The 22635-nt window shown below is 41.0% G+C and overlaps 1 protein-coding gene across 6 annotated transcripts in view; it reads right to left on the bottom strand.

Moving 5' to 3' along the window:
• kazna (kazrin, periplakin interacting protein a) overlaps nucleotides 1-22635 on the bottom strand; it is a 175285-nt gene that overhangs the window by 125959 nt on the left and 26691 nt on the right. For all 6 annotated transcript variants that reach the window (XM_031844837.1, XM_031844832.1, XM_031844835.1 and 3 more), the window contains exon 2: nucleotides 11674-11831. In XM_031844837.1, the coding sequence (XP_031700697.1) occupies nucleotides 11674-11831 (158 nt within the window). The remainder of the gene's footprint in view (nucleotides 1-11673; nucleotides 11832-22635) is intronic.

The following is a 22635-nucleotide window of genomic DNA, read 5'->3' as shown; positions in this document are numbered from 1 at the left end:
ATTCTTTATAGTACCATAGATGAAGCCAAAGTAAAGAATTGTATAAATAATTGCCATAATGATGTGGGAGGATCTTTGAGCTATTGGTCGTACTAATATGAGGCTAACATGACTTTCACGCTTTAGCTAACAGATAATTACACTCTCCATCAGTCAAACAACAAACACCGCCAACGCTTTTTTTGGTGAAACTGTTTAAACACTTAATTTCTTGCCATCTGGTGAATTGTTACATATAGATTTTGAATAGACAATATCCTCAGTCACGGACTATGGTGATGTTTTTTTTTTTTTTAAACAAAATGTGTCATAATTTGTCTACGAAATTGCAGAATTCCCCTTTTAAATAGAAATGTGCCAGGTGCCATGCACTTGAGACCATGCGCTATAGATTGTTTAAATAGGGCCCATAGACTTATCATACCGCACAATAAACTATAATTGTTTGGTTAGATTGGTGTAACAAACCGCACCCAAGTCACGTACTTAACCGAACTTCCTTCGTTAACCAGTTCACGATGAACATATATACCATTTCAAATGTTACACACTGGTCATGAATTCTTGAATTCTGTCTTGAATTCTAAAACACAGCTATGATTTATGATTTTGCATGGGCCGTTGTATTTATTGCTGTCAGTGTGCCCAATTTCTGAAATGCTGGGATATCGTACTTTGGCATGAAACTAGGTCTTAGGTTACACTCAAAGCTCACTGAAGTGAAATATATAGTCAGGCCTGTGCTAATAGAAGCACTTGGCATCGGCCCTCACTAAACTCCTTCAATAAAATGTGAATTCATTGTTTCAGAAATCAATTTAAGCCATGGCAAGTGTACTTTTATACAAATCTATTCCACTGTTCAGGTAAGACCTCTGGACATGCCTCAATGAAATTAGAAATAGTTAGACAAGCACATTTCAGTGGCACTATGAGGACAGGAAAAATGCTCTTATCTATTACTGTGTTCATCCTTAATGTGTGAGCTTTGTAGGAAGGCTCAGTCGACCTCGTGGGAAACCAAAACCTAATCCCATTTGCTCTGGTATTTAACCACGAGGAGATCTAGCCCGTCTACTTTTACAGTCTATAATCACTGCCCAAGATCAAAGACAAGACTGGTATCACTCCACATTGGGCATAATGCTGACAGAATCTTTCCTACGCAAAAGGAAAAGAGGAGCTTGGAACACTTCTGAAAATTTTGGTCCACAGCTTCTTTCTGTTACCGTCTGTGTTATATAAGGGAGTGTCTCGACAGAGAGATATGCCCGAGGGAGGAGGCACTCAAACTAAATGTTTCTGACTGACGATTATAATTGTGCATCACAAATGTGTTACGGCAATGCAACAGTTGAAATGCGATATTAGTAGCATCTGTTTTCGCACTTAAGACTGTACTAGAGTCCATTCCACCGGCTGTTTCATTTCCTTTTCTTTTTCGGATGGATGGTTCATTTGCCACGAGGATAATACCACCATTTAGCGTGTACCACCTTTGAGCTTGGGAGTCTCGCAACTTAGAACTAAAACACTGAGCGGCTCATGTCTCTAATACGGAGGCTTCTGTGTATGATTGGATGAGCAGAGTAAGTAGCACATAGGGTAATTCAATTAGATTCCTCCAGCTTCATTGAAGGTATGCTCTGTGCTTGTGTGGATGAACGTAATGTGAGGAATGGAATTATAACTCGAGTTGTTTCTTTATGGTTGAAGACTATAAAAGCTGCCAACTGATTATTGTTTTAGTTATCATGAGCTCACTCACCCTTAGTAGAAAACAAGAGAGGGCTGTACAAAATGTGTAATATAATTTAAGAGTTTTACTTTTTATAGTTCTACATTTGAGAGTAGTCCTTCCTTTATTCTTGTGGTATAAAAGACTTGTGTGCTATTGAGTGCCCTCAACACAGGCTCTCTGTGTTTCCAAACAAAGACAGGTTGCACTGGAGAATAAATCAATCCGCCCAATAATGGGAAAAAAATAATCTAAATGAATTGAAGCCAATTATAACCCAAAGTCCAAGTGTGTTGCACTGGGTATTCTTATCTCAAGGCCTCCACGAGATCCAATAAGCTTCTCCCACAGCTGCACTAAACAGACACATTCGTCGAAACTGTTGAAGTGGAGAGGGCTGCCCTCAATTCAGGCTTGAGCGCAACAGGTTAATGATCCCAAAGACGACACAACCCTTAATTATTTTTTCACTCTTATCCTCTGAAAAAGTGATTATTCCAAAACAAACCACTGCTGAGCCGTGCATTGTTAAGTCCGCTCTCTTTCATTGATTCCTTTAAACCTCGTTCGAGAGAGAATCATCCAAAGTGATGAGAGGGCTTTGATGACAGCATCAGTGCTTTTTTCAATGGATTCAAATGGATCAGGCCAGAATGAATTGTTCACCTGCCTAGCCGCGTTTGCTGAAGTGATACGTGTCTGCAACGTCACCTTCACCACGTATTTCAAAAACCTTTTTATCATCTTTCAATCGGCACGGGGTCCAAAGCGGGGCTCCCACTCTGTTATTGTTCTTTTCATCAAGACCCACATGAAATGAGCAGCTTCGGGCGAAACTATTTCTGTTTAAAAGAAAGAGCAGAAACATCCGACGAGAAGGGAAATCTATTTGACAATGAATCTAACATTACAAGGCCAACGATGGTGGCAGGTTCGGCAGAAGGAAGGAAAGCACAGTTCATCATAAGCTTATTGATTCTCTTCTGTCTGAGAGGAAATGTGATCACGTACTTTTTCAGCAGCCACTAGCTGTGACTGTGACTATGAAAAGTGTCTTCGTCTGTGTTTGTTAGCCTGACAGACTCGTGACCTGTCACCAAGACCTATTCAACCCAATGCATGCTGGGATAGGCTTCAGGGCCCACTGCAGTGTTACCAACTCTGTTTAACAGAAAACAGCTAAAGCCGGACACAAAAATGCAATTTTAATAATTCACCAACAAGTTTCTACATTTGTCACTGGGCTCAGAGGGAAACAATTACAATATCCCTGGTGCCTGATTGCTGCAAGGTCAACATGTGTAGTCCTTTCTCAGTCAAATCTGTATACACAGACAATATACACATATTTCTAGATTCAATATGACTGTGTTCAAATTAAACTTTGGGGATATCGTTGTCTCCGATGTACATTGTGAATAAACATCCAGAAATCAGCTTATAAAGCATAGAAGGTAGTAATTATAACTCCAGTACCAGTACCTTAGAATCATACATACAATGGGGCCAATTTGTCTAAATGTAAACAAATGTAGACCAAACCAACAATACACTTCCTGTTTACATCCCTCAAGGCCTTTACATTTGACAACTACATCTCCAAAACTTAAAGCATGATTACCCCCCAAAATCAAAGTGACACAAATAATAATAGGAGTTACAAAGGGGGTGGGCACAGTGTTATTTAGGGTGTGCAATTGTCTCACTTTTGTCTGAGGGGGGGCCCACTGTGTAAAACCGTAGCAATATAACAATATTATGATCATGTTTTAATCAGAGGATTTGTTATCTTCAAAAAGTCATCGAAAAGGGAGGGGTTGTCTTGTAATAAGCATCATCTAATATTCAGGTCAATTAAAAAGCGCTTGACTCCCACTGTGCGGGCAAGCAAATAGAGCAGAGAGCTATTGTAACGAGCTGACTCTCTCATAATGCAGATTTCAAACCTTACAGTCACACCTACACTAAACCTGCTGAGCTCATTAGTTTGATTTACTTTAGTCTTGTAACCTCGATACGACCAGCAGTTTACCGGGGATACTGCGCTGCACTTGCCAGATAAAGTCAAAATTAATTCTGTGGTGCAGTTCACGTGTTGCAGGATACAAAATGGAGACAGTGGTGACTCCACATGCATTGTTCACACATATGCACATATACATGGGGACATGAAGTTACATCTCAGGATCATGACGTCACCTCCACAAAACAGTGTAGCTATGAACACAGCAACCATCAGCACCACATACAGTAGATATTGAGGGCAAAGCCTTTGATCTTGGGAGATAGCAGGTTCTGCAAGGCAATATGAAGAATAGGATAGGATAGCAAGAGGTACGAACAAATAAACAAGCTTTGGCTAGTACCTCTTCTCCTATAAATCCCATTTATACAATCAAAATAATCCTACGATGGCCTGTTTCCATAGTAACGTACTGCGTCGTGTGCACACACACACACACACACACCTGAGGCAGCAGTCCCAATAGATGAGCAGGAGATCAGGAGAGCGTTGTATCTGATGTGGGCCGGCCTCATCGAGACTGAGTCTTCACATGAGACGGGAGAGCCGTTAACCAACAGGCTGCTGACCGAACCGTCTCTTTGTCTGTGATCCTCTTGAGTTCAACCGTGACTCACTGTAAAGTGGCTTCACGTCGGCAAAAACCTCTCAAAAACATAAATATAATCAAAATGCACCCAGTGCCAGAGCATGCACATTCACTTGAGATAACAATTGATTTCTACCTCGACAAGCCAAACAAAAACACAAACAAAAACGGATTTAGCCGTGAACATGGCCGTCTGCGACAGTACCCGTCAGACATGCCAGGTTATTCAGTTGATTCCTGTAAGTTCTGGGTGCATTAGCCACAACAATGAATGCATTGTGAGACAGTCTGCTGAGTCTTAAGGTCTAATAGCAGATACAGTAATATGCTTATCAAATGCCTAAAGAGCCTAAAATAAATTACAAGCATGTGTCTGATAATGAAGAGTCTTTATTAAAAGGTAAAGGTCCTCGACAGCATTTTGCCTGTAAATAAGGTCATCGAGCCATTTAGTACAGAGAGCAATATAGTGGATAAACTAAATATGGTTATTATTTGTTATTTGTTATTATAATCCCCTTTTATTACAGCCTAACAAAAAGGTCCTGTGTCTCTCTGCAGACAATCCCACACGGGGTTCACAACCACTCATTACACTATGATCAACGGCCTTCTCACTCAATGCCAGAATCAAACCCAAATGATTCAGGAAACCAATACAGCCATTTCCCAGTCCAACGTTTCAAGCCCAATCGACAATCTGAAGACATTTTGTTCTGGGTTAAGTGTCTGTACTTAGCCGTTTGCTCGACTCTGACCTCGCGCTTGCGTTTCACCTTGAAGGGTACACATTTATCTTTCCCTATCCCGGGAGACCGGAGAGGACAGTTAGTCATTGATCCAGCTGTGTTGGGAGACCAGCTCGGAGGGCTGCGAATTGCAGAATCTCTGAGGCATTGCAGTCTGGATCAATGTAGACTATTAACCGTGTTGTGGTGCTATTCCCGTCGCTTGTGTGAGAGCCACACCTTGACCTCTGATTGAAAGGGTTAACGCTGGTTGAGAGAAGGGCTTGGAGACTGTGCAGTGTGTTAAAGGCTTGCACACTCATCAGCACTCTCCCTTGCTCCGTTAAGCGCACCCCCCCAAATCAATAGACTAGTCATTTTCAGTTTTCATTGCAGAGAGCTCGCTTCAAACATGCCATTATTTATTCCATGTAATGGGTCTTTAGATGTAAGCTGAGTGGAAAGATTCTCTGCGTCCCCACAGACGTCCTGCAGTGGGAGAGCATTTACTGATATTAGGTTGTCAAGGGAGTTAGCAAAACATGTGCAAGACATGATTAATAGAGTATACAGCTATAGCTCAAATTAACATACAGAATGTTGCAATACAATCATTTTGAATACTAAAATGTTCTTTTTGAACTTCAGAAACAGCACAAAATACACCCATTAAAATTCATGTAGAGTGGTGCATATAGCATAAAATAACAGTTTTAATAAGGATCCCAAAAATATGGTTGTTTGGAAATTAAGACCCAGATATGTACTATGCAGGACATTTTACAGTAGAGAAATGAATTGGCTTTCTGGGTGAAACCTTTCATGTTACTCACATGTGCGCTTGTCCGGTTATATCAGCCATGAACTAAAATTAGGGGCCACTATACTATAAGCCCTCAGGCTCTAACTGTGCACCTCTCAGTTTTTCTGCTGTGCACAATTATCAACTGTTCTCTAATTGTTGTCTGTTGACATAGTTAATGGCAGCTCAGTCACTCAGTGCTGCTGCTGGGCTTTTGTGGGATGCAAATTACAAAGAGTAATTGGTCACAAGTTGAGAGGACTAATTAGCATACATGTCAGGTAACAGAAAATAGTGGGGCAGTCTCATAGCATCATTAGAAGTCTTTCATGCGAGCCAAAAGCCTGTTTTTCCAACAAGTCTAACTCTCTAAACTGCTTCCCAGTTATTTAATGTTTTTTTTTTATTATTATGAACATACAGTTGAATTTTAATATTGCACAAAAGAAAAGAAAAGAAAATGTTTGTGTAGGCCTAAGCAGTTATAGTTCTCAGAAAGAAAGAAATCGGCAGGTCAGACTTTTAAAAAAAAAAAAAAATCTGGATCTGGCAAGAACATTGCAATCGATACATTTTCTTACGTCAATCTATTTTCTACCGACTCTTCCGCTATAAGAAAGAGCTCTTTTCTCTGCAGGCAACATTCAGCACTGTATTCCTACAATGAAATGGTTCTCAATTTATTCCTTACAAGATATGCCGTCAGTCTCAATCTGTTCAACATACAAATCCACCAGCTAGAGGAGTAACGCCGTCCATCTTGCACCGACAATAACATTTCCGTCTGGCCCAAAAAATTGCAATATTACAAAATAGCAGATAAAGAGTTAAAGATAAAATTTTACATTTTCCTTCCGGATACTATCAACTTAATGAATGAGATACCCATGCGTGCAATACTCTTGGCCGCAGCAGCATTAGTAACGACCATGTCTGTATAAGTACCATCTCTGCGAATAACATTCGCAGAGATCCGGCAATTATGACTTTGAGAAAAGGCAAAGAATAATAGGAATAAACTAATTGAAAATGCAACCAGAGACTTCTAAACAAATCACCTCAAGTTCAAGCTTCCTGCCTTTGATATGAAAGTTAAAATTCAAACGTCACTGAAGCCGTGAACTCGGGTGATTCTAGTATTTTGAGCTTCTAGATGCGGAGCTCAGGAAAACACTCCGGCTGTTTCTAACAGTAGATGAAGACAAAGCTCTCTTTGAACCAAATTAGCCTATTTCCATTTTCATTTGTCACACTCTGGGATGGAGCTGGGCCACAATAAGCCATCGCCATAGTAGCACGTGGCTGTCCCTCATTGGAGCAGGGCCTATAGTAGACCGGCCTGGTGGAGTCAGAGGACGGGTTGAGGGGGCAGATGGGACCATGGTGATGTATTATGCATGGGTAGGAACCATGCTCTGGAGGGCCAGCTGAGGCTCCAGTCGGAGAGAGGGACAGACTGTCCCTCTCTAGCACCTCCCACCAGTCCTCTGAGACTGTGGACTGTGGGCAGCCTGCGCTCCTCCATGACCCAGGGCACAGGTCCAGCACTATTGGCTAATATATGTGGAAGTCAGTGGTTTGTGTTGAAATATTTATTTGCACACAGGATGTGCTCTTCATGTGATGCAACAGACTTAGGTTTCCAGACGACACTAGTAGTAGATGGGGGGGATTAATACCTTAGCATAAGCACATCATTGACATTTTATCAATTTAAAAAGTTGATACATGTTATATACATGTATGGCATGGACATGTTAGAAAGCAGATGGGTATTTACACATCCAGCAGACAGTGCTCTCATAAAACTCATTTCTAAAGATAATGTTGCTCCATGAGACTGAACCAAAGCAGTAAAGCAATGAAAACAATGAGCGTAAAGATACTAAAATGCTAAATGGAGCAGAGGGTATAGCCTGTGGGTTCACCAGTAAGACCGACACCCTTTTACATTACATTTCATTTTCTCATCTATTAGTGTGAACATATTGATTAGTGCAGCATTAATTTACTTCCACACAACACGTGTTTTCAGGGACTTAAATGCTACTATATCCATGCCACTGAGTTCAGGGAGAGAAGACTTTGTAAATCTACAACACTTACCAACGAAGCTAAGTTTGTGCACTTTACAGCCAATTAATATTGATCCTCTCAGAATAGCCGGCAACGCCAGCAATATTGATTTGCACTGTGTTTGAAACGCATTACAAAAGGGCTCACAATTACTGCCTTTTTGTGAAAATTGCATTACATGAAATATTGATCCGATGTGTTCCTGTATTCATTGTTTTTAGCTCAAGAATTTAGTGCAAGTTTGTTCCTGCAAAAAAACAAAAAGACAAATGAATCTGCTTTGCTCCTTCTGTACTCTGTAGGAGTGGCAGACGTGTCTGCGGCGCTCCACTGATGATTAGAGCAGAGTGGAGGTCAGAGGGGGTCAGAGAGATCTTATTTATCAGTGTCTCCACTCAGTCACTGCCAAAGTCACCTTTAATGGCCTCCGATGTGCGTCCACATCCCCCCCTGCGCTCAAACCCCCCTCCTCCCCCCCCCCCCCCCCCCACTGATGACTGACAGCACAGCTAATGTAATCACAGCCGGGTACAGCACGGAAAGGGGAGATAGAGAGAGGGTCGGAGGCAAGAGCTCAGCAGCCAATCTCCTCCCAGCTTGGCTGCAGGATACACACCAGATGGGCCTTTGGAGGAGAAGAAAGATCCTCACTGAGCCGCTCTGCAGTGAGCTGTCTATTGTGGGAAAATAGTAGTGGTTTGTTAAAATTGCCATGTTCTAATAATAGGTCATGAGAAAGTTGAGAAAGGTGAAGGAAGCTTTGAGAACTGGAAGTGTTTTTCAGAGATTTGGGGTCAACTGCCTCATTTAGTCGGTGTGTTTCTCACTGCAGAACTGCCGGGGATCCGTCAGGGTGGAAGTAAAACAAAATAAAGTGGCAAACAATGTCATTCGATCGCAGCAAGAAAACACAATAAAAAAAATGTATAAGAGGAAAACTATTAAATCACATAAAAGTATCAAAATCATCCATTTGTTGTCTGTTGATTGTTTTTTCCAGTGATCCATGCCAAGTCTAGGATACAGGAGATAAGATTGTATTATTTCAATTTAAACTTTAAATGATTCATAATCATTTTAGCCAAATTTGACAATCACAATAATCTAAACTGTTGAAAACTATTTTCAGTTTTCTGTAGCCTTAGCTACAATAATTCATTTTCAATTTTCATACCAAGGTTAGCAACCTCTATATGTTTTTCTGTTGTTATGAAACACATCATTTTACTTTGTCGGTTATTGTGTTTTCTTGAAGGAACCTGGGGTTTTGACTAATTGGGGTCGGCATTTGGCGTGGTATTGAACGGTCAAGCTAAATTATGTCAAAATGTCCATGAAAATATATAAATAAACTTTTTTTAAAAGTCATTGATAAGTTTTCAAGGTTTTCCCTGACCACAAAAACGCTCCTGTAATATCTATTATGAATGTTTTCTGTTCTGTCATCACCATCTTTTGCTGAACAAACTACAGGTTTATATACTCTTGATCAGCCACTTCATACTGCATGAAGCTTCCTGTTCTGAGGAAACAAAAAAGGACGGCGATCCTTACTGATACGTTCAAAAGGATGCTGACAGAATGAGAGGTCCCTGGACTGTGAGTAAATTAACAAGACAGTCTGCGCTGTTGTTGAAAGAAAGATGGCTACCTGTCTATTAGAGGGAGAAAAAAGAAAGGAGAAAGGAGCGTTCAATGTCAGTCAGCAGTCCCCACGTCTCCCGTCCTGGTGTGCTCATGCATTTTCTTTGAGCTTTAACAAGCTGTTTAGCCTCACAGAGAAACAGACGGGAGAATCACAGAGACAAGAATGCGAAGGAGCTACTTTATTGGATCTGTGTGGGAACCTATTTTTGTTTTATATAAATGATAACTCATAAAAATGTCCAACCAGCAAGCACTTAAAGCCTTGCAACCTTGTTGTGGATTAGAGTTCATGAGCATTTCGATTCAGCAACAGCTGTTACGTTGTAGCTCATACGGTGCATTTATCAGCACAAATTAATTTGCATTAGTGTGAGGAAAACAGAAAACGACACTGGAGCAAACGAACACAACAAGCATATGTGCAATAACTTGCAAGCAGCTCAGTCACACTCTTGACACCGCCCCTTCAGCTGGCAGCATCCTCCCTCCCCTAATTGGAGCTCGTAGGAATCCAGCCTCTCATCTCCTCCTCTTCCATCACAAAGGTGATGTGAAATGATCCGCAAGAACATGAGCACAACATGAGGAGAAAACTGAGGGAGAGAGATGTAGGAGAGAGGCTGCCAGTAATGTCACGTCCCTGGTTCAGCAAATTCATTTATTAACAAAAAAAAAGGTGCCAGCTAGCAGTCCAACAACATCAATCCTCAAGCATCCTCACAGCTGCTTACTTGGGTGATTGACGCCCCAGGAAAGTATTTTTAAAAAGGACACTGAGGTCAACTCTGAATAAGAGGACATGGAGGAAGATTCAGTCAAAGAGAGACGGGGGTGAGGAGAAAAAACAAATTAGCTAGCGGAAGACTGTCGAATGCTGTGTTCCGTTCAGTGTATCGGTCATTGCACTGAGGGAATTTAAGTGGCAATTGACTCTGATGGAGGAAATGTAACCTTGTTGTTGAACCCCTATTACACAAAGTCAATATTTTCATTTCATCTGAGGCCCTTTGCCGGAGCAGCTCAGAAATAGCATTCTGTGTCTTCACAAACAATTTGCACCGGTGCAAAATGAAGCGTGAAGTCGACTCCGACACCGCCAGCCTGCCAGGTATCGGCACAAACTACGATGTTCACAAATTCAAGAGCACATGTTCCAGCAATTTATGAGCTGGATTACATGCATCTTCACAGCACAACTAATGACTGTTCTCAGACTGATCAGCCCTCAATTATCTTTTTAGATTTATCAAGCAATAAATCATTTAATCTATAAAAAAAAAAATTACCGAGTAGTTGATAAATCAAAATGATTAAATTACTTCCATCGTATTTTGACAAACCATAGGCTATGTCATTGCACAAAATAAACTACGCTACCTTTGAAATCCCTTGAAATATTAACGATATTGTAATAGAGTATCAAAATATGCTCCACATATTCTTACAGTAGTACACTTACCCGTTTAGAATCAAAACACACCGTCTATGTGACACTGTAGCACGGCACTGTGCAGTCTCTCCATGAAGATGAATGGCACCTGGACTCCCACCATGCCACAGCGCACAGAGCCCCCCCCCCCGGTGTGTTTGCCTCAGTATAAGTTTGGACTTTTGCAAGGTGACCGCTGGCAAACGCTCTTTTTTTAACACCATAAATGTAAGTGCCATGATCGCGCCATGAAAGCGGTACAGCAAGAATTCCCTCACATATGTGGCGACACTGTGACTTCTGAAAGTTTCGTCAGATTGCAACAGGTCGACGGCGCACTTTTGTTCATCAAAGGTGAACTCGTCACAAAAGCTCTGCACTTCACCACCATCCCCCATTGCAACGGTTTCGCTGATAGTCGTTAGTTTTGGTGGAAATTTCTAGGACCCTGAGAAAGTTGATTGAGGGACAGACGTTTTACTTTTAGAACTGCTGGTGTGAGCAACCAAGAAAACCAGCCACCCTCCCAACTCCCAGGTGAATCCCCCCCCCCCAACCAGTATCCAACAACCTTTTTGGTCAACTAGTGAGTCCCCCCCCCTGCCTTCTCCTAGAGCAAATGAATCGATTGACTCTTGTACCTGTGCATCCACAAGAAGGTGCCTCATCAGCGTCATGGACTTCTGCAGCGGCTCCTTCTCAGGAGGAGGAAAGACGGGCTGCTCCTGCTCCTGCGGCTTGGGTCCAGTCACCATGATGCTCGCAATCTGGTCATTCAAGCTGTTCAGAGATTGCACAGCTACAGGAAGACAAACATAGACAATAACAGTCAGTTAACATAGACCAGTTGTTCTAGTTGGATTGGTTGTTAATCTGGTGGCATTACAAAAGACAATTAAAAGTATAGCTTTTTATACGTCCCACCTATCGTGAGTGCAGGCAGGTGTATAACATGCTTTCAATACCAGAACGCCATTAGACAGATATTTCTTCCTTTGTTGATGTATTGCCAGCCTCTTTCTGAGCAGGAACAACAGAGATAACAGTGGAAGAAAACGGGTTTCCTACTGTCACACCGTCACCGACTTTCTCCGTCAACGCCCTCTGTGGTCCAGAACGTTCCATGTCGGCCTGAGAGCCATCCTGTTTTGTTTCCCTGTTCTTGCCCTTGCGTGTCCCTGGCAAACCTCTCCTTTCAGGTTTCCTCTCCAGCTAAGCTTCCACATTAAGAAATAGCCAGCCCTACTGTATTTCCTTCTCCTCACACACACACACACACACACACACACACACACACACAGACTTCCTCAACCCGCTTCCATTTACCGGTAATCCCCCTTGGTCTTTGAAAGGTCATCACAACTATTTCAGAGGCCACCCACATGGCGGAAATGTTGGATAAATGAAAGTGTGTGAGAAAAAGCGATTTCAATATTTTTGTTTCTTTTTTCATGCGCTGCTACACTAACCCCTTATGTGTCATTATCTATCTTTCCAGCATTTAAACTTTGCTAAACCCTCAAACGTACAGCTTTGTTGGTTATAAAGGGAGACGCAGTGATCAAGGATTGACCAGCTGTCCAGAAGTCATCTGATACGGACTCTGAACCATTAAACCATCATGCACTGGCACATTTCGGCCAAATTAAGAAATCCAACCTGCTAAATCCATAGAGAGGATGATTTCAGGCCAAGAATCTGGATAGGGTCTTTTCAGGATGCAGATATAAAGCTTCTTTCACACACAAAAGCCCACGCAAAAAAAAAAAAGAGAGCACAGATTAATGTGTTACATAACCCAATGAAAAATAAAAAAAAATCTTTCACCGGGGCTGACATTTCCTAACAAACAAGCTTTGAGTAGGAAATTTGACAAGTCGGCACTGAAGGCAGAGATAAGACGGGAGAGAGGCGGCTGAAGAGGAACACCGTGTCCCCTCGCACTGAGAGTTGAGCAGACATCAGATGCTTGAAGTGCTGGATGTCGCCCGAGTTCACAGACACTGCAACCTGCAGTGCAGTTCACCTCTCTACACAGTCCGAACACATAATGGGTTACAGTAAGCCAGTGACTCTTCTTACACATCTTTTCAGTTTAGATCCAATTGTGGTCGATTTAAAAAGGCAAAGGGCCACATTTTGCATTTATTTATTTTTTACGTGAAAACAACACAAACGCAAATTAGTAATTAGGTATGAAGCCTCTTCTCTCCTCCAGTGGACCTTTGGCAGATGTGTTTTCAGCTGCTTACTCTTAGTGCCCTCTACTGGCCAAATAATGAACATGCAGGCACAAAAACTGTAATATTAATTTCCCTGTTCCTGGTCCTGAGAACTCTTTTTTTTTGCGACCCAGCACAGTTTCGATGTATGAGAAATAATTTTATGTCAAACATAGAGAATGCAACGTCAGGATGCAAATTTGGCTCAGGTTGTGTAATGTAGAGCAAGTAAGATCAGTGGAGCACCGATGTGTGCTGATGGGCTCATTCAGCCGTTTGCTCTCTAAATAACCAGAAGCACGTTGGACACTTTGTGGTAAGTACACAGATTTGTGTTAGTTAGACTTGGACGTTTGTAGAAAGAAAACGTGTCCCATTAGGTACACCTACCTTTACAAGTGTCGTCATAATCTATTATTACCGTGTAATAATAATCGTTATTACCCATCATTAAATGTCGACTGTAGTAGGCTATGCGTGATGAAAACATTTTAAAACTACACACAACTACACTACACTCTAACAACAAAACATTGCCACTGTTGAGTAAACATTATTGATAAACTTAAAATTCATAGCCATTGATCCTGAAAGCTACACTACGCACTGAAATCAATACAGATATTTTGCGGTAACCTTTGCCCTGTATATTCAACATCAAATATTGATCGTCCAGTCGCCAATGCTGCGATCATTAGACCTTTAAAGCAACAAGGAACAACCATGGTTTGGAAGCATCATGCATCATTTCACAGATGAACTAAAGCCAGCACACAATCAATTATGTTCTTAAAAAAAGGGGTTTGCTCTACGCGTCTCAACCATCTTCATCTGCACACTGAAATAGATTTCCCCTACAGCTCGCCTTCAGCACATCTGAAAGCTGACGAGATATGGCCGATATGGAGGTTGGAAGGGAAAAAAAAAAAAAAAAAGAGCTCAGATCGCAGTAGTTATAGCTTAAAATGGATGCAAAGAATATCAAATTGTCATTCCAGCTCAGCCCTTGCGCTTTTCCTGTTCTTCTGTCGGTGTCTAGCCAGCATAGGGAAACCTTAAAGGGCCTTACATGCCCTCCTATAGAGCAGGAACAGCACATCAAGTGAGGAGGAGGGATGGCACCCCGTCAGGCCTTTATCTGCTCAGAAGGGAGAACTCTGGGTGCCGGGAGGAAATAAGATCACTCGCGATGACAAATGTTTGAAAGAATGTATGCAGCAAACCTAATAGGATAAGGTGCAGCTGTCGGGCTAAAGTTGAGATAAAGGGGGCTGACTTCATGGGAATTTTGGAGAAATGTTGAGGAATATGGAGAGTGATGAATCAAAAATCCATTTCTGGGGTCTCTGATGTCACACTCGCATTTGCTGCTATGCACCGAGCAAGTTCTTCATTTTGGTGTGAAGTCTCGAAAAAGTTTACACTGCAGAGGATTTGTACGCATATATGTGATATAGTGTATAGGCTTGTAAATATAAATTGTTGATTTTGTTCATTATCTAAAATCAGTAGAGAGATTAGACGAACACATTGAACTAAACCTCTGCCTTCTGTACTCTCTGCTACCAGAGAGGAGGAACAGCAGGCTAACAGTGGGTTTGGACGGCATTAATTAGTTAGCTCTACGTAAGCGTTTTCTCCTTTGCGACATTCTTTTTTGGCTTGTTGCTTCTCTTAACTCATATCCTCTCCAGACAGGTTTGCATCAAAGTATCTAATAGCCACATAATGGGAGACAATTGCAGCCAGGGAGCAATCCCTTCGTGTTCATAATGGTGAAACTAATTCCTCTGGTGCTTAACTGGAAGCCTGGCATGTGGTTCAGTGTGTGCATAATTAAGCACAGTTTGCACCTCTTAAACATCTGGCAAACGGGAAAGATGGGCTGTAAGGGCTATAAGGGCCATTAGTTAAAAGTAATACAATTCTATATTCAAGTGTGTGTGAGATCATCAATGGCATCATTAACATAAAAACACAACATAATAATAGCTATTTTAGGCAATGATCAACTCTTATGGGCTCTGAAGCTCCGAGAAAAACACAGTTTAAGATGTGCTGGTGGGGGTTTTATTGATTTAAACATTTTTAAAAGTTCCTATTTTCATGCAGAAAATGGAAGTCTGACACCGCAGACAGGTGAACTACAACCAAGACCACGACTCTGAAGCTGCTGCTGACGAGTGACTGAAGCATGAAGGCAGCAAACAGCATGCAAGAACTCAAACGGTGAACAGAGGTGATCTAAGTGGTGTAGTTTGTAATAATCACAACATTTTATGTCATACATTTCAGCTGAAGGGATGCAGCATCCAAAAAGATTTCTCAAATGATCTGCCTCGGCAGTAGTGCTGTACAACACTGCCCCCTAATGACAACAATAAAGCACTGCAGTATTGGCCTTTTGCTGATCTCAATGCCTGTAAACTGAAATTGATTCAAGTGCTGTAAACAACATCAGACAAACTGTGAAATGAAGGAAAAACAATTAAATCACTGAGGCCAGAAACGTTTCCAGGCCTAACAAAATAATAGTAATAAAAGATAAAGAGAACACGACAATCTTTAAATTAATGTCACGTTTAAGTCTGTTAAGATCAGATGATGTTTGAAGTGTTTTTCAGAAGTTCTCCGGGGGTTTCAAGTGTGGAGGGGAATATGAAAGTGGGACATCGATTGGAACAAAGTACCTTCATTAAAAACCATAAGCATCGACATTACTGGTGTGTCGGACCGTAGTTGATCTGTACAGAGCTGCTGTAATAAAGCAGACTTGACCACGTGGCAGAAAAGTCACCGTCGCCTGGGAAAGGATGTGTTGTAGTCCGATCCATTAAGGACACATAGACAAACATGCTCACACTCTACATTGTGCTGAAATGAAGTTTATTAATCGATTAGTCTACCAACAACTATTTTTAAATCGTTTAAGTCTCAGAAAACGTGAAATATTTCCTGATTCCAGTTTCTCTAGTGTGAGGCATCTACTGCTTTACAGCATCGAATATCTTTTGCTTTTTGAATGTCACAACCTTCTGACATTTTTGGGATGAATTGGATGAAATAATTATTTAAAGACCCTTTGCTGCATTCTTCCACGCACACACACAAACGCAGCACGGCACAGAATTCAACACTCTAGCTCACAGTTAAAAAGGCACATGGTGACGCCATAAACAGGTTGCCCCCTATGTGCAAACATTTTTGCATGTTTACAGGCATGCACACAAATGCATATAATGCCACCATAAATCCCCACCTACAGTCCGCAGTGTGAGATTCACATGCTGCCGATAAACAGACAGAGATGGTGCAGAGGGAGGCATCGCTCGCTCGGCGTAGCCGAAGCCCGGAGGTTCTGTAGCCGTGAAGCGGAGAGCGGCGAGCAGAACTCTCATCTCTGCAGAGCTCATTAAACTCCACTAATCGTATCCGCTACCCCTGTAATGGGCAAAATAAAAGGGAGAGGAGCACAAATGGGATGTGGTCTCCTGGAGGTGGATAGTTGTGGCACCTAAAATGGTTTGTGTATGTGGGTGTATTTAAGTGTGTGAGTGTGTGTGTGTGTGTGTGCGTGTGTTCCTGTGAAGAAAAAACCCAGCGCTGGCTGAACATATCTGTCTATTTCTCCCTCCAGCAGAGAATGCATCCCCCTCCATTTTTTATCCCCCCCTTCTGTTTCTGCTGAGCTTTACATGACTGAAGCTCTCTTCTTCTCTCTGCCCTCATTCTTGTGTTGTTCTGCTGCAGTTGTAACAACATCCTCAATTGTTGAATGGATTACAGAGCAGCTTGAGCCTGTTCTCCATTTCAGCAAAAAAACAAAAAAAAGTATCTGATGTGTGGACACAAAGGGACAGCTGCGGCAACATAATTGGACTAATGCCATTTGTGCATCAACTCCATCTTCTAATAATGTAGCCTCATAAACACTGTCGGCTCATGAACAGATTCGAGGCTCTTAAGTTAAAAGGAAAAGCCTCTCGTCTAATGCTTTGTTGTCTTTCTGGTCAATTTTGATTTTGGTCGCAGCCAACACAAAGCTCTGCACAAACTGGAAGGATTCAACACACCCCAGCGCCAAAGTCTGGATGAGATTAGACTCTTTTGTCGACCAAAAGCAGTCTGGCTTTTTATGCCTTGAGAACATTTGTGGAGTCTTTTCGTAGATGCTGGGTGGTTCTGACAGTTTGCTGTTCGCAGCGCTTCTCTGAACTGTAACAACTGTCTTTGTAGAGACTGTCAAAGTTTGGATCTGGGACAAGTATCTAGAGGATGATGAATCTTTGCCTGTGTTTGCTGTAAAAAAAAACAAAACAGAATGTTTGTTGTATTTGCCCGACTATGATGATTAAAATGTGGATCCCAAGAAAAAACACCTCCAACTGAAGTTCAGAGTTGAACTTCTGAGCACTCTACGAACGTCTCACATCCACGAGGCAGGATTTTTATATTTTCTCTGCAACGCTACGAGAATTCTAAAGACAAAAATGCTCCCACTGTGAAATGATTTCAAACGTTCTTTAACAGGATTATGCACTTTCTCTGAGCTCGTGGATGAACAGCTAATGTGGTTCATGCTGAGTGCATTAGCAAAAACATTACGGCAAAGAAAGTGGAGTACGACTACAAAAAAAATGGCCTGAATATTCTTATCGAGTTAGATAAAACTGAAAAAGAACCTCTTGATGTTTGAAATTTGAATATTTATGAAAGTGTTTTCAGTGGCAAAGGTGACGGTCGGTGGTATTGATGCTGTGAGTAGGTAGTATGGCGGTCTGTAATGCGAGTCTACATATCTGCCATACCGCAGCTTCTAGGGTTGGGCCATCGTTTCTATTTTCATATCATCCGATCACGATCACTTGAGCTCGCCAATAGGGGATCCGATCATCAGGGGGCGGAAGCGAGGCTCGGCATCTGTCTAAACATCAATGGGTACATCCCAAGTCTCTTAATTGTCTCTTAACAGCTTCCATTTAAAGTCTGTGTGTGTGTGTGGTGTGTGTGCTTGGTGCGGCCACATCACAGCATTGAGTATTGCTTAACATTAAGCTATTTGCTTATTTTTAATAATCCAAGTCATATCCATAACTAGGCCTGTACATAATAGTCTGAAGCTTCATCTATAATGTATTGACATTGAAATTATTATTATCAATATTTTACAGAGACATTGGGTGCAGTAGTCCACCCACTCGTCCCCTCTCCCTGTCAGACACACCGCCAACAATGCGGAGCTCCTCGACTCGGTCTGTCCTCGGTCCATAATTTGTTGAAGAAAGATAAATGATTTCCAAAATTCTCGACATGTTCAACAGAATATTCTGCCGCAATACATATTTGTTAGCGTTTGGCCTTTTCAAAAACAACATTTTTGCTGCGGCAAAAAAACATTTTCCCACTTGCAGCAGAGAAGCACACACACTTGTAGGCTAAGGGGCGGCCTGGCAGCACCATGTATTACATCTATACAACCACAATAACACAATCATATTTCTCCATTTTTTGGGGGGGTGATGACGAAAGACATTCAAAGCTTCATTTAAAAACTTCAATCAAACCTTGGGGGATGAGGACAAATGACTTTTGCTACAGCCCTATCCGTAGGTTTCGGTGAGCAGGCAGGCATGCAGAACGATGTGAGGTTATTGGATCCACGGAAAAGAGACGGCAAACTGGTTTGTAATCAAAGATTTGAAATTCACTCATCACTCGTCCTAACGGGGCTCAGCGGGCGGACATGCCGCTCCACCAGAAACATCTCTAAATGCATAGTAGGACGCAGATTATAGAGATTATTTTTAGAACATTGTAGTACTGATAGTAGTAATAAAGCGCCTTATTATCGGCAGAGGGAAAACTAATCCGAACACTTATCAGCACAAGCCTCTCAAACCACACTTGAGGAGTCTGTATACTGGCACCAGGAGAGAGGGGGGGGGGGCGGGCATGAATCATACCTGACAAGACCATTTCCTTTCATTGTCATCCCTGCTGATTTGGCTGTGGGGGATGGAAGCTGCTGCCAAAACATAAGCAAGAAGGATAACATGTGTGATGACAGTCTTTTCTCCGGGTTTAGTGCTTAAGTTCACACTGAATGTTGCGTTTCTTCAGGAAACTTCTGTTTAATGAAATGGCTCCAGTGGACCCGTGTCTCATTAGATCAGACTTAAATGGTTGACAAGTACCGACGACTGAAGGAAATGCTCATTCAATTGTTGTATTATGGCGCCGTCTCTTGCAGCGTTACCGACAAGACATGATGCCATAACAAGACGAACAAGTGCGTAGATGATCTAGTGATGACCAGGAAGACATGTTTGAACATTAAAGGGTTGATTTACCGATATGACAAAATGTCATACCTATATTTTCTTACTTTCCACTTGTGGACATGCAGTTTGGGCTTTATTTTTCTTTAAGTACTGTGCCTGTGTAATAAATGTCAATATTCTGAACACTGTAAATCCATAACATGCGGGTTTAGACTACACACTGCTGTCATCGTGATCAGTTTATTGGTCCAGAGCGATGGAAAATAAATCAACACCACAACAGTAGCAGGATGTCAATGACACAAAACCACCATCTTGATCATGTGCATTTGTACCATGCTTCTAACTGGCTCAAGCAAACATTGTTTACACGCAACATATTGTAGGAGTTCAAGTATGCGTATTTTAGAGATGGAACCGATCCGAGCAGATATCAGTACGGGGCTCCGATATGACGTAATTCATGTCTCCGATATCGCACTGAGGTTACCAATCCGATTATGCAATGATGGTGGAGAATGTCCCTCCAGCTGTGTTACAGCTGTAAAGAAGCTAGATAGCTGTGATAGCATCTTTAGCACAGAGTGGCTGCTCTGGAACAGGAGATGAATGTGATAAACAACACATTACTATCGTTTGTGTTTTCACAAACACGGCTGTCCTGCCATTTGTTTTATCACAGTGGCAGTCTGTCTGCTTGTTAAACAGTGAGAGTCACTCGCTGTGGTCTCAATATAGATGAATTCAAAACGCTCAACTAAAGTGCGAGTGTATTAACTGACACTTTGTTTTGTCACAGTTTGTGACTGTTATTTGGCTTTTTAAACAGATGATGAGAGTCACTCGCGGTGTTCTAAATAAACCATTCAACACTCTGGAAACGTCGAGCAGGTACTATTCTGGACAAACTACACTAAAAGTAAGTGCATGATAATAAGTGAGGAAAATGGTTTTAGAATTTGGGTTGAATGCCCCTTTAAAAAGGAAAAGAAATTGACATTTTGGGAACTATACACCGTTTTCTATACAGATTAAACGTGTTAATTGTTTACAGCTGCTGAAATGTTGAACTTTTTCTTCAAGGTTATTTTAAATTCATCATAATATTTCATGTTAAAATAATTCCTTTCACACATTTCTATGAGAGGAACAACATGTATAACATGGTACGTTTGGCTTCTTTAGTGGAGTCAACACCACTCACCGGCTCCGGCCTGATCTGGAGGTCAGCTCAGTCGAGCAGCTCTGCTCTGTGGTTTGGTAGCCCGCTGCGCTGAGCCATCCTAACACCTCAGCCGCAATGAGATTACCCCCGCAGGCAGCGGGGCCTCTGATAATTACAGTGGAAGGTGAAACTTTAAGCCTCTTCACACATCCAGAGAATGAAACACATTCCCAACCGTATTAGATGATGACAGAGTATATCATTTATTATCTGTCCAATAACCTGCAACCAGCACATGATTTGAAAAAAAAAAAACAGGTAACACTTTATAATAACTACACACAATGAAGCATTAGTTAAGTGTGAGTAAACACTTAATTCATCATTTATAAAGCATTGTTCCTACATTAATAATTCATTAGTATGCAGTTCATAACAGTTATAAATGTTTTATTCTTGATTAATAAGCTTGTCTATTACGTGTTTCATAATTGTGTTTTCATACTTTATAAATGATAGATTCCCCATTTGTAAATGAAGTATTATATATTTTACAAACCAATTATTAAGGAGTTGTAGATGATTAATAAGACAATTTATAAAGTGTTAGTAAATGATGAATAACTTATTTAGATGGACATTATTCATGCATTTATATATATATAATGATTTAGATATACACTAGTGGTTAGGGACTGTGTTAATATATGCTTTATAAACGCATATTAATACTGCAATTCATGATTAATTCATGATTAAGGTAGTTACTACTCGTTAGCAAAGTGTTTTGTGTGACCTCATCTAAAGTGAGGATTACCTATGCCTTACAAAGCATTTATAAATGACATTGAAGGGCCAGCAGTGCCTCAAAACAGTTTTTGAACAGAACAGGCAAATAGACAACACAAAGTGATCAAGAACATATTAATATTTATTGCAAGATGCAAACAATATACTGTTAAATACAAACCTCTCAGCCATTAATTCATGTAAGAAACAAACAAACAAAAACATTCTCCTTCAGGAGAACATGGCTGGATACAAAACATTTGTAAATATATACGACTGGAGCTAACCAGGAGCTTTGCATATTAGTTTACATTTACTTATTTAATTATTCATTTTAACCAAGCATATATCTTAAATCAAGGCAATATATGCTTGTTTTTTGTCTGACAAGATATTTCTTCTTACAGTTTTTATGTTCGAGCATTTCACTTGTTTCAAGCGTTTCAGCCCTTAATTATCTTAATAAGGTATTATAACTTGTTACTGAGATTTTATTACTGGTTCTGAGCAAGTTAATGCTTGAAACGAGAATTGCCATAATTATAAGGCTGTTTGATCACCACTGACAAGTACAAAATGGCTTTGTCAAAGAAAGAATTTCTTATTTCAAGCATCCTAACCTTTTCATCAACGACCAAATGGAATTCATTGTTTTATTGTCAATCTTACAACACAGCACAGCAGTTATGTATTCCTATAGACACAATGCAGTACAGAGCAAAGACAGTACTTAACAAAGTCAAACTATTGCTTTAAGAACAAACGTTCTCGTCGGCCTGTCTCGTCCTTTAGCGAGTTAAAGTGAGTGAGCGCTGTGCTAAAATCTCATTTGGAATATAAAGGTTGCCATTACATTCATCTGGCCAAGATGTGGTTATGAACATAAGCAGAAATGCCATGTGATAATTCTGTACATCTAAAGACTCTTAATACATTTGATCGAACAGACATTTAAAACAACCTCCAATAAATGCAGCCAGTATTATACCAAGATTCAGATGATTTACTGTATTTAGGCAACTATCTTTATAATTACGTATTTTCACAGCCGTGTACTTAAATACAGAAATGATGTGTAAAAGGGTTAGGGTTAACCCTAACCCTTTTATTTTTAGATGGAGCCATTATTTTACTTGAAATGCATTA

Source organism: Anarrhichthys ocellatus, unplaced genomic scaffold (assembly GCF_004355925.1).
Source record: "Anarrhichthys ocellatus isolate YVR2014 unplaced genomic scaffold, GSC_Weel_1.0 scaffold5, whole genome shotgun sequence".
In the NCBI taxonomy this organism is placed as follows: domain Eukaryota; kingdom Metazoa; phylum Chordata; class Actinopteri; order Perciformes; family Anarhichadidae; genus Anarrhichthys; species Anarrhichthys ocellatus.
This window is presented reverse-complemented; position numbering and strand designations above follow the sequence as displayed.